The 13,095-nt window shown below is 41.1% G+C and overlaps 1 protein-coding gene across 1 annotated transcript in view; it reads right to left on the reverse strand.

Annotated features, from left to right (window-relative positions):
* The window catches only part of ARFGEF2 (ADP ribosylation factor guanine nucleotide exchange factor 2), an 89,583-nt gene that overhangs the window by 41,611 nt on the left and 34,877 nt on the right, over nt 1-13,095 (reverse strand). Inside the window, exons 9-18 of the mRNA XM_008159199.3 lie at nt 11,394-11,524; nt 9,743-9,977; nt 9,039-9,138; nt 8,150-8,289; nt 6,369-6,477; nt 5,579-5,762; nt 3,786-3,897; nt 3,066-3,271; nt 465-549; nt 188-359 (exon numbers count right to left, since the gene is read on the reverse strand). Of these exons, the coding sequence (XP_008157421.2) occupies nt 188-359; nt 465-549; nt 3,066-3,271; nt 3,786-3,897; nt 5,579-5,762; nt 6,369-6,477; nt 8,150-8,289; nt 9,039-9,138; nt 9,743-9,977; nt 11,394-11,524 (1,474 nt within the window). The remainder of the gene's footprint in view (nt 1-187; nt 360-464; nt 550-3,065; nt 3,272-3,785; nt 3,898-5,578; nt 5,763-6,368; nt 6,478-8,149; nt 8,290-9,038; nt 9,139-9,742; nt 9,978-11,393; nt 11,525-13,095) is intronic.

Below are 13,095 nucleotides of genomic sequence, written 5' to 3' on the forward strand. Positions count from 1 at the left end.
CCACTGGTATCAAAGCAGTTTTAAGGAACATTTTTGGGGAGCAATTCAGATTAATTAATTTAACCACATTTCTTATTCAGTTATCTATATATGCAAATTAATGCTATCATCCATAAAATGAGCTTAATCATGCATTCTGACACATTTGAAAACTGCAGTGAATATAAAGTTTGCCATTAGACCTTACTCTGCTTAGTAGATTTGGTTGCGATCGTGTGCTCCTTTGTTTCTTTCATTGCAATTTTCTTGCCTTCTATCTCTTCATAGATGCTTGAGAGATATTCTTCTGGTAGATCTTTACTATCATTGATGCCCCGATTCATTTTAATATACTGTTCTTTTGTCATTTTATTTTTTACCTATAATTTTAAAAAAATTTCAAAAACCATTTAGAAAATATCCAATGACCCAAATAAAGCTACTTATTGAGCTACCATAATATATAAATCATTAACATATTGTACCTGAGGGCTGTGCAAGTCTGTAGTTAGCATAATAATCGAATATGCTAGGACGTACGCAGTGTCAGCGCTAGCAAAAAGTGTTTGCCTGGAAGAAAAGATTCCAGATGTCAGAACAAGCATAGAGATGAGGCTGGGACAGTCCAGTGCTGATGGGGACATGCTTCACTGAAAGCAGGCTGACTGCTCCACGAGATGCCAAATGAGTAAAGAGTTTTCATCATCGCTGATGGATAATTAACGACCCAGAGTGTAGAGAAAGGTAGTTAAGAATATGTGTCAGCTTTAGATTTCTTTGAATAAAACAGTTTCAAGTCAGTTTTTTAAGAAGATCCCCAAGTATCCTCCAGAGAGTAGGTTGAGGCAAGCGAGGCACCCTCACTCCTGAGTGTCGACCCTGCAGTACAAGACCCCGAGAGTGAGGCCTCTTCTAGGTAGCACCCTTAGTGCCTCGCTTGCCTCAGACTGGTCCTCTTACTGTCAGCAAGCACTTCGTGCTGGGCACTGGGTAGAAAGCTGACTAAAACTGCTGTCCAGTTATCAACAATTTACAGTTTACATTACCCACTGTAATATTCAACAGTAGAAATACAAAGGAAATATTTGTGTGTTCTAAACATTATGCCGGTGATGTCTGTTTTTGTCTTATGCAAGGATAAAAGGACAAAAACTGGTAGATGCACAGTTTCATAATAGGTGAGGCTAAAGCTAGAAAAAACTGGTCTGCCCAATTGCTCCCAATAGGAAAAGGAGAAATTCTGAAGAACACACAAAGGTCTGCATTCTAATGTGAAATTTAATTAGGTCACATATTTTCTGGTTAAGGGAAACAGACCAAGGTCTCCAGGTCCACAAAGGAAATACAGGCATACCTCAGAGATATAATAGGTTTGGCTCCAGACCATCACAATCAGTGAACATTGCAATAAAGCAAGTGACATGGTTTCCAAGTGCATATGAAAGTTATATTTACACTATAGTAACTTATTAAGTGTGTAATAGCATGTCAAAAAAATGTATACACCTTAATTAAAAATACTTCATTGCTAAAAATACTAACCATCGTCTAAGTCTGCAGTGAGATGTAATCTTTTTGCTAGATGTCAATGGCTGCTAACTGATCAGAACGGTTGTTGCTGATGGTTGGGGTGGGTGTGGTAATATCTTAGCTAACTGTTTGGTGCAAGAGGCCTAGTTTTCAGCCTATCTCAACTTTTGACATACCTTCCTCACTAAGTTCAATTATTTCTAGCTTTTGGTTTAATGTGAGACGCTCCTTTTCACATGAAAACTTAGAGGTCACTGTAGGATTATTAAATGGACTAATTTCAATATTGTTGTGTCTCAGGGTACAGAGAGGCCTGAGGAGAGGGAGAGAGACGAGGGAACAGCCAGTTGGTAGAGCAGCCAGAACACACACATTTTTTAAGTTCACCATTTTATATGGGTGCAGTTTGTGCTTCCCCAAAACAATTGCAATAGTAACATCTAAGATCACTGATCACAGATTACAGTAACAAATATACTAATAATGAAAAAGTTAGAAATACTGTAGATTATCCAAATGTGACACAGAGGCACAAGTGAGCAAATACTTTTGGTATGCCTATATATTTAAAGAAAATAACATCTAATTATGTCTTCACAGCAAGTTCTAGCATCCATTTAGTTAGAATGACCAGATGCTCCCTTTGCTGACTATGCCATCTCCAGGGGACAGCTTGCTGTACACTTGGAGGACTGGAACCAATTAATATGAAAACCAAGTTGATTAAAGAGACAAAACTGTTATCAACATGTTTCTACTGAACAATTCCACATCGTTTTTACAGTATATCCAGACATTTTTACCCTAGTAACTTCATGTTCAGTGGAAAAAGCATGAGCTTTGATTTAGGCAAACCCATATCCAACCCTGGCTCTGCTATTTACTAGCTGATTAATTTCGGACAGGTTGCTCAATGTCCCAGAGTCTGTTTCCTCGTCTGTAAAATGGGGATACCACTCGCAGGCTTACCATGAATTCAATGTAAAGCATGTAAAACTCATGGCCTGGCTGACACACAGCAGGTGTTTAATAAAGGTCAGTTCTCTTTTCAATTTTACCTTGTACAAAAAACATGAACTACCTATGAAAAAAGGCCCTAATATGAAATCATGCACTTAGATGGGTTTTATTAGTTACAGAGCCATTTTTTTGTAACCTGCTCATCAGTATGTAATTAAAGAAAAACTAAAATCCTGAGATCTATCCCATATATTAAACCAGGGAGTTATTTTTGATTAGGGAAGAGGTGACCAAGTGCTTCTTCTCAACCCATAATACTCTCTTATCATAATTAATAGCGTGGGCTCTAGCTGGGATCTTGGGCAAGTTACTTAGCCTCTTGGGTCTCAATCTCCTGGTCTGAAAAAGGGGACACAGTTGCTCTGAGGTCTTACACAAGATAATCCCTCAGTACAGTGTCTGGCACATGGTGAACAGAAATTTTAGTTGTTTGGCATGGACTTAGAAAGATTACACTCAACCCCCAACCAAACTAAGATTAGTGTTCTGATGGAGGCAAAAAGATGATGGACAAGGGATTTAAACATGACGCTCACCCCTGATTGCACTCTATGTATCTTGCGGCAAACTTCTCCATTAACCGATCAATCTTCTGGGCTTCCCCAGGTAGGCGGAAACCTTCTAGAAATGTCCGCAGGGCTGAGACAAACTCCTTTTCACAGAAGTCAAGTTGGTCCACATAGGCATACATCACCTCCTTGTTGAACCTCGTGCTGTCTCCCAGGAAATCACCTACTTGGGTCTGAAACACACACATTCACTTACATCTAGAAATTGTCAAATATGAATGCGCAATGAAAGACACTTCAGCCAGAGTGGGGAGGCAGAGTGCCTAGTTCAAGACAGCACAAGAAAAACTGCTAGAAAAGCTAGGTGATTCCCTGAACTGTCCGCCCTCCCAACAATTCCAGGTCAGTTTGTCCTGCCACTAAAGAGGAGGAAGCACAAGAGACTTAAAAAGGGAGAAATGATGGGGCACACTAGGGAGGGAGGTTAGTGGCAGATAGAACAGTTTCTAGCAGTGAAGGCACACTTCTAGCTCTGCTACCAAATACACAACCACTTGTCAGGAGGTTAGTTTATTCCCTTCAAAGAGCTTTTTGCCTCACTGGCCAAAGGGAAGAGTCGGGCTGCTATAAGTAGGTGTGGACAATAGCCACTGCACTCAGGGTCAGACAATCTCTATGTTAAAACCTGGTATGGTCTTAGTGTCACTTGATAGAAACCACTTGCAAGTGCTCAACTCCCAGTCTTACAGAATCGAGACGCTCCTCCTGGTGCAGGAATTGTGCAATCTCTTCAACTGATGTTCCCAGCATGCTCTGCTCCTGAAGAAACTGGATCCCTCTCTTGGGTTTCTTGTTGAACCTGTTTTAAGAAGAGATGGGACACAGATTGCTCATTTCAAAATCTAAAGGATAGAAATACCTAGCATTTGAGGTAGGTTAAAATAACACCATGAACAAGCCATCATATATCAGCTAGGAAGGTCTTGTGTATCCTGGCAGGTTTCTGAATTCCATCTTCAATTTCTGACCTACCTATAGAGCAAAGTCTGTTGGTTGCCACCCAATATCCGTACTCCCCTTCTCCAACATTCACAAAACCCTACATGTTTAATCTGGGGACACAACTCCCTGAAATAAAAACTACATTTCATTGCCTCCCCCTTGGACAAAGTACAGCCATGTGATAAAGTTCTAGTCAGTGAGGATTTGAGCAGAAGTGTTATGGGTACTTCTAGGAAGGCTCCTTAAACAAAGCCAACTTGACTGGGAGGTATACTCTTTTTGCCCTTTCCCACTTCTTCCCCAGAATATATGTGTGATGGCTAGTGCTCCAGCAGTCACCTTAAACCATGAGTCAACAATGAAGATGCAAATTGCATTAAGGCTGGTGAAGCAGAAAGCTAAGAGTAGCCTGGATCTCTGATGTCCATAGGAGCCACTACAAAAGCTCTACACTGCGTTTATGTATTTCCTGTTAAAGGCAGGCAAACTTTCCACTAAGGTATAAATTCAACTTATTTACCAGGCTGTGCACGGGAGAGAATGACATCATATATAAGCACAAACTGTAGCAAGGGTTGTGAAGGAAGAAGATGAATAGGGTGCAGGAACAGAGAATAACCTGGGACCTGTTAGATAGTGTGGTTACAGAAGGCCACTTTGAGGAAGATGTTTTGCCAAGTCCAAAGGATGAAAAAGACACAAGAGTATTCCAATCAGGGGGCATGAGAACAAAAACACCTGGAAGTATTTAAAGGACTGAAACTATTATGTGATTCAGGGGTATTGGCAGGAGATGAGATTATCGAGAAATGAGGTCAGTGAGATGGTCCAGAGGCTGGGTCAGGCTGTGATGAGAAAATGGAAAACCTGGAATGACTTTAGGCAGGGGAGTGATAAGACCTGATTTAAGTTTTCAAAAAGATTACTTTTGAGGGATGTAAGGATGGTGACAGAGGAAATGAAGAGATCAACACTTCAATCACTCAGAAGTTGGACAGGATATGAGTGTGTGCATATGTATTTTTGTATGTAAAAGACTAGAAAGAAACACATTAAGATTTACCAGTGGTTACGATAATGGTAAGGTTTTCAAAGATGTAGGGCTGAAATTACTTTCAAATGGTTCAGAAGAAAATAATACATAGGTAACACTAATGTGGCAGATGTTAATTTTTCTGTATGTTAAAAATTTTCATAATATATAGTTGGAAAAAGTGTTACCAATGGTGATTTCCTCTAGGAGTAATTTTACAAGTTCTTGCTTTATACTTTTCTATATTTTCTAGTGGTTTAATTTTTTTAATTAGGAAAAAAAAAAAAAAAAGACCAGGCATCAAACACAAACCCATTACATTACATTTCTCTCTAACACACAAAACTCACTCACTCTGCTGGCTTAATCAGGCTCAGCTGCAAGTGCCAGCACTCGCCTTCTGTAACAGGCATTTCCCTTTGAGGAGCCAGCCCCAGGTCCCCAGAGAAGATGTGGCTTTGTCAGAGGCCCCAAGAGATTCAGCTAGAGTAACAGCCACACTCACAGCTCAATGCCATGTTCAATGATTTCTTTTTGTTGCTTGATGACCTCAAACTGCTCCGGATCATCCTGGATAGTTGTCTGGGTCCCTGAGGACACCGTGGACTCCATGGAGGTCACGCTGCTCCGTCTCGCCATGTCGAGACCTTTCCCATCCCCCATTTCCTGATCTGTGGGCCTCTCCTGACCTGCAATAACGTAATAGAAAAGAAAACCATATTAGCAAAAGGGAAACAGACATGGCTGAACTCAGTTCTGGCTCTGCAATTCCCTTTTCCACACCTATAACAATAAGTTTGCACTGTCAAGATCATAAGCATTAAACCGTGATATTACTCTAATCCTTTACTTAAAAACTTACATTTTTGTGGAATCTGATAAGCTAATTCTAAAATTCACATAAAAGTATGATAAAAAATAGTCAAGACACTTGTACTGGTGCAAGAATAGACAAATCAATAGAACAGAATGGAAAATTCAGAAACAGACATATACACACAAGGGAATATGGTATGTCATAAAGGTGGACCTTTAAATCAGTGAGGGAGACTAATAAAAAATGTTGGAACAATTGGTCCTCCATTTGGAAACATGAAGTTAGAGTACAACTCACACATATCCCTCTTCCACATTCCCGATGGATTAAAAAGCAGAACCTTTAAAATACTATAGGTATTTAGCAAACTAAAGTGTTTTTTGCTAATTCTAAGACAACTATAACAGGACAACTTTTCCCAATAGCCGTAAATAGCCAATTGTGAGTGGAGGTGGTGGTGGCAGCAGCCCTTTCTCACCGAGGCTGGTCTGGTGGTTGGGATTCACATACAGGTCTTTGCTCCACTCCACCATGCACTTGAGAATGGACACGAGGCACTCTAGGCCTTTCTTCCTCAGACTGAGCTCCTAAAGAACAGAAGTGACATGGCACAGAGACTTAGACAAATTAAGTGCGGATATCTATAGGGCTCTTAGGGAATTCTATGAGGACAGAAGATAACCACTGACAAGGGAAAGTTAACAGGTGACATCAAGTATTAAGGGCTCATTTTAAAAACCCTGAAAATCTCTGAAGGTATTCATCACAAACATCCTAGCAGCAAAAATATTGGATGTGTGCTTTCTTAAAATGAACAGTGCTTTCTGAATTTCTAAAAGGAAGTTCATTGCTTGTATAATGTGAAAAAACACTTAATACTTTCCTTTAAAAAAACAAAAACAAAAACCCCCCAGGGTGTTAAACCAGTGATCCTATCTGATCCTATCTAATCCTATCTAATAAAAGAATAATATGCAAATTGACTGCCACTCCAACACACAAGATGGCTGCCCCCATGTGGTCCAAGATGGCTGCCCCCATGTGGACACAATATGGCCACCACAAGATGGCCAGCAGGGGAGGGCAATTGTGGGTGATCAGGCCAGCAGGGGAGGACAGTTGAGGGGGACCCAGGCCTGCAGGGGAGGGCAGTTGGGGGTGACCAGGCTTGCAGGGGAGGGCAGTTAGGGGCAACCATGCTGGCAGGGGAGGGCAGTTAGGGGTGACCAGGCCTGCAGGGGAGGGCAGTTGGGGGCAATCGGCTGGCATGGGAGCAGTTAGGCATCAATCAGGCTGGCAGGGGAGTGGTTAGGGGGTGATCAGGCTGGCAGGCAGAAACAGGCAGGGGCAATCATGCAGGCAGGCAGGCGAGCAGTTGGGAGTCAGCAGTCTTGGATTGTGAGAGGGATCCCAGATTGGAGAGGGTGCAGGCTGGGCTGAGGGAGGGACCCCTCCCCCCCCCCGCCATGAATTTCATGCAGCACTGGGCCTCTAATCTCAAAATAAGACCAAAAAAAATCTTGTATTATGCAGCAAATTAGTGATTCTGAACACACTCTTATCTCCCCAACACCCACAAATGTATTCCCTTTTAAGGCTCACTCTACAATAAAAACAGTTTTTTAAAAAATAGCATTTCTTAAATAAAAAATTAAATGTGAATCACACATAATCTAAAACAAAAACCAATATTTTAGGATCAAAACAGCATCTAAGGTGGCACAGATCTCTCTATAAATCTAATGACAATATGAACGTTTTAGGGAAAATGCCATAGACCAAAATCCTGCACATAATTCCAGGCAGCTCACAGACATTCTGACCAGTTCATTTAGAGGCCCCAGGTTAAGGATCCTATTCTTTACAGGCACACTGATAAGAGGCAATCTCTTCTGCCTTTACTGGAGCCTGAGATCCTGTTTTCACAAGGTCTCTGGAAAGGTGACTGAGAGTGAACTTGCTTCCTACAAATATCAGTTCAAATGTGACCTCCTCAGGGAGACTAACTATGATGATGTCATTAAAAAATGACACCACCTCCACACTCCTCTATCATCCCTGCTTTATGCTTCTCTGAAATTTATTTCTTCCTTGTCTGCTTGTAAGTGTTGTGACGGTAGCAACTGTGTGCATGTACATACATATGTTTGTTTTGTACCCACAGCAGCAAGGACAGTGCCTGGCACATGGTGGCACTTGATAAATGTTTATCAAAATGAATGAACTTCAAGTATAAATGAGTATTCTTAGTATTTTTACCTGCAGAGGTGTCATTCCCAGCTCATGTCCACTTCTTCCCTGAGCAATTTTGGATAAATCATTTACGAGGCGCTCAAAAATGTTAGCAGCATTTAAATCACAGTCGTAGTTGACATAAATATCTACAACACACTGGGCATCTTGGAAAATAACAGACAAATATTACAAATTCTGATTGAACACAAATAACAGTTATGTTTTCTTATTAAATAAGATTCCTGTGTCAAAAAATTTTTCCCAGTGAGTTGCTAACTCAAGTGGACATACCACAGTATCACTCACAAGAAATGAATGTCTTAAGTAGTAGGGAGATGGGAGGCCCTCTCTCTAGTCCTGGGCACTACCTAAAATCTCAGGCAGTTCATTCCAACTTTCCAAGCTACTTTCCTCATCAAAACAGGAGTAACAATTGCCTGATCCACTTTTTAAAGCTGTGCAACTCTTAAGTTATGTTTGATGATAAAGAAGGATGCTGGCTTTACAGTCACACACTTGCATTGTGTAAGGTAATCCAAATTTACCTAAGCACCCCATCAAGGGTTGGCAGCACCAATACCTTGGACCCTGTGACTAAAAAAGCACATTCAGCTGATAAGCAGGGTGACCAAGTGTCCCAGTTTTCCAGGATTTGAGGGTTTCTCAGGATGTGGAACTTTCAGTGCCAAAACCCCAATTTCCCGGGCAACCAGGCTGAGTTGCTCATCCTCTAAAGGAGGTGGGGTGGGTCTAGTCATTAGGTTAGCATTGGCCTATAAGGTAATGATTTTCCCAGCACTTCATTAAAACTCAAAGAGGAGGAGTTAAAGATCTTCCTCTTGACTTTGGAAAATAAATACATCAAGAGGTTCTGGGCTAGCCAAAGGGATGAGCACCCTCAGGGAGAAAATACCTGCACAGATCCTTGTCAGAGTCTGAATGACCATCCACCTGTGCTCAAAAGAACTTGTTGATGTTTCTAAAATGTTCAGGAAAATCTCTTTGAAAAAGACCTATGTGACATGAAGACAAAGGAGGACACTGATTAATAGTCTGAATTAGGGCTCAAACCTCCAAGCCTTTAGAGGACAGGCAGATCCTATGATGAAGAGTGGTGTACACATGCTGCTGAATCGCAATGAAACCCTAGCTGCGTGGGAACAGCTGGAGGGCAAGGGCGCGGGGAACTGGGGAACACGGTCATCAGAGGGAGCAGCTGCTCCCAAGTCATCGCCAAGAGCTGCCACATGACAATGCAAGACCACTGTCGTGATTTTTCAAGAGAAACCAGAAATATGGATTTTCATGTAGAATCTGATTTCTCTACTTGGCAACTAATTCAGGGTAGTTCAAATAATTTAGACTAAACAAACATATTTGTGGGGGCTAACACTAGCACACAGACCACTTGATTTAAATCTTTGGTTAAAATGAAAGGAATACAAGATTTTTGAGCAGTAACTTCTCACGAAAAGGTATTCTTCGCTCCTCACTCATTCAAAAAGTTCTTTGGGGGAAAAGCAGCCAGTAGACTGTGTAACTGCAGTTCTTGGTGACGCTGCCACCAGCAGTTAACCATCTGGTACAAAATGAAAAAAATCCATTTGGAGTCCGTACCTCTATCTGCATTTTCAAGTGCATTTTAAAGTTTGAAAGAAGAGTAAGAAAAATGGCCAGAGAGAGCTCAAAGACATCAGGCACTGAAGAGACGCCGTTTTTGGACAATGCCACGCAGAGATATTGCTTGATGGCATTGATGAACATCTCGTGAGTCCTGAAGACGGGGCCGGCGTTCTGCAACACCGAGAGGAGCAGCTGCAGGGAAACCACCTTGGAGCGCAGCTCGTGGGACCTAGCAACAAAGAAAACAAAGAACGATGATGGGGTTAAAAGATAAAACTTAAAAATCATGTTTCTTGAGAAGGCCTCACTCCTCTACCAGTGAGAATTTCCTGAGAAGCCAATGATTTAAGAACTAGCAACAGCACCTAAATGTCAAGAGAACAAGGGCAGATGACAGGAGATGGGTCCTCTTAGGACCTGCAGATCCTGTGAGAACAAGAACTGCCAGCTTCTATTCTTTTCACCGCCCTCCCCTCCAAACCCCCCCCATAAAGCAGAGATAGCAGGAGCAAAGTAAGTGTCAACTGGCCCTGGAGAGCTGGTTCTGCAACTCACCTGATAGAACAATTACTTTTACAACCTCATTCATGGAGCCTAAAACATCTGGCCTTCATAGACAATGAAGATGGTGCTCTTTATCCACCTGCCTCGTGCCCCCTCACTCCGCCCACAGGAATGGTAAGAAATGAGAAATTTCCATAAACCATTTTCCTAATGGTTATATTCTCAACAGAAGAGTTGAGGGTTCTTATTAATGACTAATAATAATGATGATAATAATAGTGACTATAAAACTCTTATAACGTGCAAGGCCCTGTGCTTTATATTATTTTATTAAATGGGTCCTGTAAGGTGATTTTCCATATTCCCATTTTCCAGAAACTCCTACAAGCCGTGGAGCTGGTCTTAGGTGTAAGGGCCGGGACTGAATGCAGTTCTCTCTGGCTCCAAAGCCTCTGCTTGGACACTCCACAGCACTGCCATCCTTGTGATAGTTCACTCACTACTACAAAGAAAGGCTGGTTTCTCTGGTTTGAATCTGGGTCTGTATCCATGCAACAAAGGTTTTCAACCAGGGCAGGAAACTGAAATTTGCTCACATCCTGCTCCTGCCCTCATTAGTACATTAAATTGATTGGTCAGTAAAAAGAGGGTGCATGCATGTTCAAGGTAATTATTATTATTATTTTAAAATGTATTTTATTGATTTTTTACAGAGAGGAAGGGAAAGGGGATAGAGAGTTAGAAACATCAATGAGAGAGAAACATTGTTCAGCTTCCTCCTGCACACCCGCTACTGGGGATGTGCCTGCAACCAAGGTACATGCCCTTGACCGGAATCGAACCTGGGACCCTTCAGTCCGCAGGCCGAGGCTCTATCCACTGAGCCAAACTGGTTAGGGCCAAGGTAATTATTTCTAGCATATAAACCAAAAAAGCAAAACTGGGCAGAATCTTGGTTGAAGGGGACACAGAGACAATTCATTGTGAAAGAACTGATTGTAGGCACCACATGAATTTAAAAAGCTATAAAACTATCCTGAATAAATTCCTGCCAGGGGCCAGGGCACTGGGTTTCCTGGAACCGCTGAGATCCTCCTGGATCACCCGGGTTATAGACAGCCAAGAACTACTGTCTGCTTACTTTGGATCTGGGGGGCCTTCACCAAGGGGTTTCATGGACAGCTTGCAAAGGGAGCGAAACACAAGGAAGGCATCCTTCTGCAGAATGTGAGAGAACCTGGCAGCCACTTGATGTCCTTGTGCGTCTGATTCCTAAATAGAAAGAAAGGAAGGTCAAAACAAAAGGATAATTATTTTAAAAAATAAGAAATAAGTATCTCATGGAAATGCAAATTATTTTATTTATTCAATGGGGAAGGGAGGGGTGAAGGGGGGAGAAATGGCAAAATAGGAGCTATGGGAGAGTCATTAAGGCAATTCTAAAACCGTGTTCCTTGTCCTTCAAAAAGTGGTTTAAAATGATAATTTTTAAACATTAAACCATAAAAAACTACAACAAATATAGGTAATGATTTATATTAGCTTGGGTAAAAAGGTATTTCTAAGAATACTATTGCAAGATAAATAAGAAATATATAGGTATTTTTTTAAAAAACTTTTTTTAAATAAGTAAACTACATTTAAAAATAAAAATATTTGAAACCTATGGCAAGGATTAATATTCTCAATATACAGTAAGTTCTTATAATTCATTAAAGAGGTATGAAAACCTTTTTCTCAAATAAAAAACTGGTAAAAAACATTAATAAGCAATTCACCAAGAAATGCAAATGCAAATATAAATAACCTTACTACCAATCATTAAGGCAGGATCTTTCTCCTAAGAGACTAGCAAGGCTCTGAATGAACGCTATTGTCCGGTTTCAATGAGGAAATGACAGCTTACAGTGGGCACAGATTCCAGTATTACCTTCCCAGCAGGCTAATTTGATGTTAAGGATCAAAAGCCTTAGAGCTTCCAACTCTTGACCCAGCAATACCACTGCAGGGATTTATCACAAAGAAAGAATAAGGATGTGCACAATCTTTATCTATAAGGATGTTCATTATAGAAGGGTTGTTTCTGTGATAAAACTGAAATAACCTAAAGGCCTAATAGGGAATTGGTTAAATAGATTACAGTAATCCATATGATTGCATTTTACATGGCCATTAAAACATTAGTTAGACCTGTATGTACTGATGTGGAAAGATGTCCATGAGATAGCATTGAGTGAACAAAGCAAGTCAGCATAGTATATAAGACATGAGACCCTCATATGGACTTCAATACATCCCGATGTGCATCCTTAACAGGGATAATATAACCCCAAGGGGCTGCTATAGACTGAATGTTTGTGTCCCTTCAAAATTCATATGTTGAAACCTAATCTCCAATGTGATGGCATTAGGAGGTGGGGATTTTGGGAGGTGATTAGGTCATGAGGGTGTAGTCCTCATGAATGGGATTAGTGCCCTTATGAAAGAGGCCCCGAGAGCTCCTTCACCCACCCCTCTGCCATGTGAAGACACAGAGAGAAGACCCCTGACTATGAAACAGAAAGCAGACCCTCACCAGATACCAAAACTGTTGGAGTCTTGATCTTGGATTTCCCAGCCTCCAGAACTGTGAGCAATAAATTTCTGTAGTGTATAACCCAGCCAGTTTATGATATTCTGTTATAGCAGGTTGAACAGACTAAGGGCAAAAAATTGGTTCTTGGGGGGTGAAAAGTTCTTCTTTTTATGTATAAGCAGTACATAAGCAGATATCTAGTTTATTAGTAGCTTTAAAATTTCATAAAGGGTGGGCGGTGAGCAAGAAAAAATATGTAAAAAGGCTC

This window comes from Eptesicus fuscus, chromosome 12 (assembly GCF_027574615.1).
Source record: "Eptesicus fuscus isolate TK198812 chromosome 12, DD_ASM_mEF_20220401, whole genome shotgun sequence".
NCBI classification, from domain to species: Eukaryota; Metazoa; Chordata; class Mammalia; order Chiroptera; family Vespertilionidae; genus Eptesicus; species Eptesicus fuscus.